A 4,004-nucleotide genomic window follows, 5' to 3' on the forward strand; every position below is an offset into this window, starting at 1 on the left:
TAGTGATGTGGCAGTGACTGAGTAATAACAGTATAGTAAGTAGTGGGGTTTCATCTCTTACCACTGACAGGTACTTGTCAGCCAGAAAGGACTAAGTAAAGATTTACACAGTGACTGCAGTGGTTACTGTTACAAGCAGCATGTTTATTGTTACCAGCCTGGAGACTGGTTTCCCAGACTGCTTGTGACAGGAAGGTGAGGAGTGTCCAAGACAGCCCCTGAGAAGTTCTGGCTTTTCATGAGTTTGCCTTTTTCTCTAGTCTGTGAACCACGTGAAAAGCCTCTAAAAACTCATTGAAGTCGATGTGGCCATCTTTGTTGTAGTCTATGCTGAGGACTAACTTGTCAATGGATTCATCACAGACATCAATGCCAAGGTGAGAAGTGAAGAGTTTCCAAGTCTGGCTGAACTCCTCAAGAGAAATCAGACCTAAAGGAGATGATAGACAGCAGGTCGCTTTTGCCAGCACTGGTTCCCCTTCCCACACACACTCCTCCACTGAAAGAAAGTTCCTTGCCCCCGTGGCTTGGGTGCATGCTGCGATTCCGTGGCTGAAGGACATTGTTACTGTGCAGAACTGCAGAACTGAGAAAGCAGTAAATACCGAGAGGGAAAAGGAGAATAAGCTCCCAGAAGAGTGAAGTCAGTGCTGGAGATGGGATATGTGAGAATTTTTTCCCCAAGTTAGGCTCTGTGCACTGTTCCTTATATGGTTACAGCCCGGCAGCTTAAATTATTCTTCCCTAAACTGGAAAAATTACATCACCTCTGGTTCCTCTATATTTAGTAGCCTTAAGGAGGAAACACAGGGGGGAAAGATAACTAGTACAGGCTTCCCAAAGCTGATGGAGTGAAGTTACGTAGACTTACCTGAGTGATCTTTGTCAATGATGTTGAAGATGATCTCCAGATCCTTTCTGTACCTGCACAGTGTTTCCACCAAAGCAGGCTGAGCCTGGTTTTGAAATCACATACAGAAAACCATTCAGATCCTGCTTTGAGTTAGTACATATTCTGTTGGTTGGACTATCTACTTTACCACTTTAACTTGTCAAATGTCTTAAAAAAAAAAAAAAATCCCTTATGCTTGAGATCCCTGGAATGATACATCATTCTTGCCCTAAGGAATAATCAGCTAAAACTTTCAGATGGCAGGGCCAGGGAGGAAGGGGCCCTTCACACCTCCTCCCTTCAGTAACTGCTTGTGGAAATGTGGGTGGCCTAGGGCTGGTGCTGTATGCTGTGCACTCCATACAAAGCTGTTGCTGCCATTTAAAACAGCCATGGTGATGGCCAAGTACCAAAGCCCTGTGCAGTCCCTCAGTAATAAATGGACTCTGTTAGAAGAGACCTTAGCTACCATTAAACATCTAAAAGTCCATCTACACATGACTCCCACAGGTGCTGGAATTGGCTCTGGAGCACATCTGAAAAGCTCATCTCCAAGAGTGAGAGTTGCATGCCCCAGGTAGGATATGTCACATCTCAGCTATGTTATCCAAATGCCCTTGAGAATCAATGGAAAGCAAGAAACAGTTCTAGCATGTGATTCATCCAACCTATTTTGAGCATCTACCTTAGCAGGGAATGATGATTCGTACCCTAGCAGTGCTCATTTCCCTCCAGTGACTATAAAAGGAAGCTCAGCAACTAGTTCAAGCTGTAGAGGTCTACCTGATTGGCCAAACCACTGTCTTGTGCCTCAAAGATGTACCAAAAGCTGTTCCTCCAAGATCTGCAAGGAGGCGTTATTCTCCTTACCTCTTTTATAGGTTGACCTATTTTCAAATCATAAAAACACGACATGAAGTCAACTTCTCCATCTGGGCTTGTCTGGGCTAACTGAGGCTGCAACATCCTCCAGGGCAGTTCCAGCTGTAGGACAGACTCCATTGCTGCAGCCCAGTCGTTGACAGGAATCCTGCCTGCCAGAAAGGGGCAGCTCGTGGTTACACGCGGTACGTGACGCAGCACACACCAGTCACCAGCACGCCTTCTGCTGATTTTAAGTCGCAAACCGTAAATGTTCTCTCCTAGCCCTGGGATAAAAACCCTCATAACAATAAGCAGTGGAGTTGGAGTAGAAGTTTCTGCAGATCCCTTCCAACCTCAACAACTTTGTAATGCTGTGATGATGGTCAGCATGTTTTAATACCTTTGAGAAAACCAGATTATGCCATGAAGAGTACTGTGGATTTGAGCTGAGCTGCACCTAGAGAGACAGGTGGCTGAAAATCCAACAAGACAGAAGTATGCTAAACAGTTGTTCTGTGGCCAAAGAAACAGTACTATCAAGTTATTGATTGCCCTTTTAGGGGCACAGATGACAATCCAGTGCAGTGAGAAGCCATCTTGAGGAAAAGCTGTACTTGTTCTAGAGATCATCAACTCCTTGCTCCTATCTAAAAGGTTCAGTGACTGACTTTTCTTCAGCTAATGGGTGAGTGTGTGTCTGCTAGTGGCATAGCCAGTCAACTTTCCTCAGATATCTCCCAGACTCAGAAGGAGAGCAGCTCCCCCTTACCTGAGATCTCAGTTCCCTCTCTGACATCTTCTCATTACAATCCTAAGTGAAGGTAATGACTTTTGAGCTTCTGGAACTGGATTTGCCTGCTCAAACTCTCTGCCCAACAACAAATGCTATTTCCTTATTTGCCCATCTGGTTCATTTGTTCTCATTTTCCTACTTCATCCCCTCAAGTTGTTTTCTGGGGCTAAGCACTTGCTAACACCTCTCCTCCTCTGTGGCCAGATAAGATCAACCAGCCTCTGTTGCCCTCCAGCCTTTCACTGGTAAGCAGGACCCCTTCTCTGTGGGGTTTTTGCCCTCTGCCCCCATCTCCCTCAGAAGCTGTTTTCTCCATGGTGGCAGCTAGACAGAGAGGTAGTGTTACCTGTGCCGCTGCGGTCGTACTGTGCAAAAGCACTGGTAAGTTCAGACCTGTGAGCATAAATCATCTCTCGTAAGGATTTTAAGGCAGATGATTCAATTGTACCCAGCCTAGGAGGAAAAAAAATGCAGAGCAGATCATTAAAAGATTTAAATCCTCTAGCATTTTGTGCTTTTCATTATCCAATTCTTATAGCCTTTAACATGTAGTATGTTTAGGGTCATCCTAAATGACAACACTGGGGACAAAAAAAACCCAAACCAACAAACCAAGCCAAGCCCCATAGGAATAATCTAAATTTATGAGATAATGGAGTTTACGCCGGTAATTCTAAGCTGCTTTGCTTTAGTAAATCTGATCACAGTGCAAGCCACAGCAAAGCTGTCATAATAAACTTTTGGACTGGATTCATAACAGGATCTGTCCAGATTAAGGCTGCAGCCTTAAAGCAGACCTGACAGACAGGCACGGGCTCTTTACGCAAAAAAAACTGACAATTGTCTGTTCTAACCTCTTAACACATCTAATCACATTTGGGAGCGTCTCAGGAAACCAGGTTTGAGCACTTGGAATGTGTTTTGTCTACTGTATTTATTTTTAAATAGTAAAGCAGACAATCAAGGGAAAGGAGATACCTATTTAGTTATTTGGCCAAGCCACAGCCCAGTGGCAGGCACGCGCACCCCGCGCAGGCTGGGCAGCTTTACCTCTCCCGCAGGTTCTGCCTGCGCGTGCGCTGGCTCACTTGGTACTGCACAAACCGCGGGACCAGCCCGGGGTTCAGTTTGATGTACGCCCCCCGGTTGCTCCCCTCTGCGTAGTAGTTTGAGGCAGAAAATATAGTGATGACCTGACGGCAGGAAACAAAGCAACCAGACTGGTGAGAACAGCTCTTCGTGAGACCGATTTCTGAAACTGATCTTAGACAAGCATGCAGGCTACGAGGTTAAATGTCTACATATAAAACCAGAGATGAACAATTCTCTTGTTCACCAAACTGCTCGCTCTTTTTTGAGTCAGAGCTCCAGGCCTGTGTTTTTGGTCTATCATAGGAAGACTTCAGAGGGCAGTGTCACACAACATGATGTCAGCAGAAGCCTCTTTCTAAGATC

General features: G+C 45.4%; 1 protein-coding gene across 1 annotated transcript in view; it reads right to left on the bottom strand.

The window, feature by feature from the left end:
• Positions 1 to 236: 236 nt before the first annotated feature.
• Positions 237 to 4,004, bottom strand: part of LOC103771916 (serine/threonine-protein phosphatase with EF-hands 1-like) — a 9,793-nt gene continuing 6,025 nt past the window's right edge. The window contains exons 6-10 of the mRNA XM_008939236.1: positions 3,600 to 3,742; positions 2,896 to 3,002; positions 1,763 to 1,926; positions 872 to 956; positions 237 to 430 (exon numbers count right to left, since the gene is read on the bottom strand). Of these exons, the coding sequence (XP_008937484.1) occupies positions 237 to 430; positions 872 to 956; positions 1,763 to 1,926; positions 2,896 to 3,002; positions 3,600 to 3,742 (693 nt within the window). The remainder of the gene's footprint in view (positions 431 to 871; positions 957 to 1,762; positions 1,927 to 2,895; positions 3,003 to 3,599; positions 3,743 to 4,004) is intronic.

The sequence above is a fragment of the Merops nubicus genome, unplaced genomic scaffold (genome assembly GCF_000691845.1).
Source record: "Merops nubicus isolate BGI_N331 unplaced genomic scaffold, ASM69184v1 scaffold17814, whole genome shotgun sequence".
In the NCBI taxonomy this organism is placed as follows: Eukaryota; Metazoa; Chordata; class Aves; order Coraciiformes; family Meropidae; genus Merops; species Merops nubicus.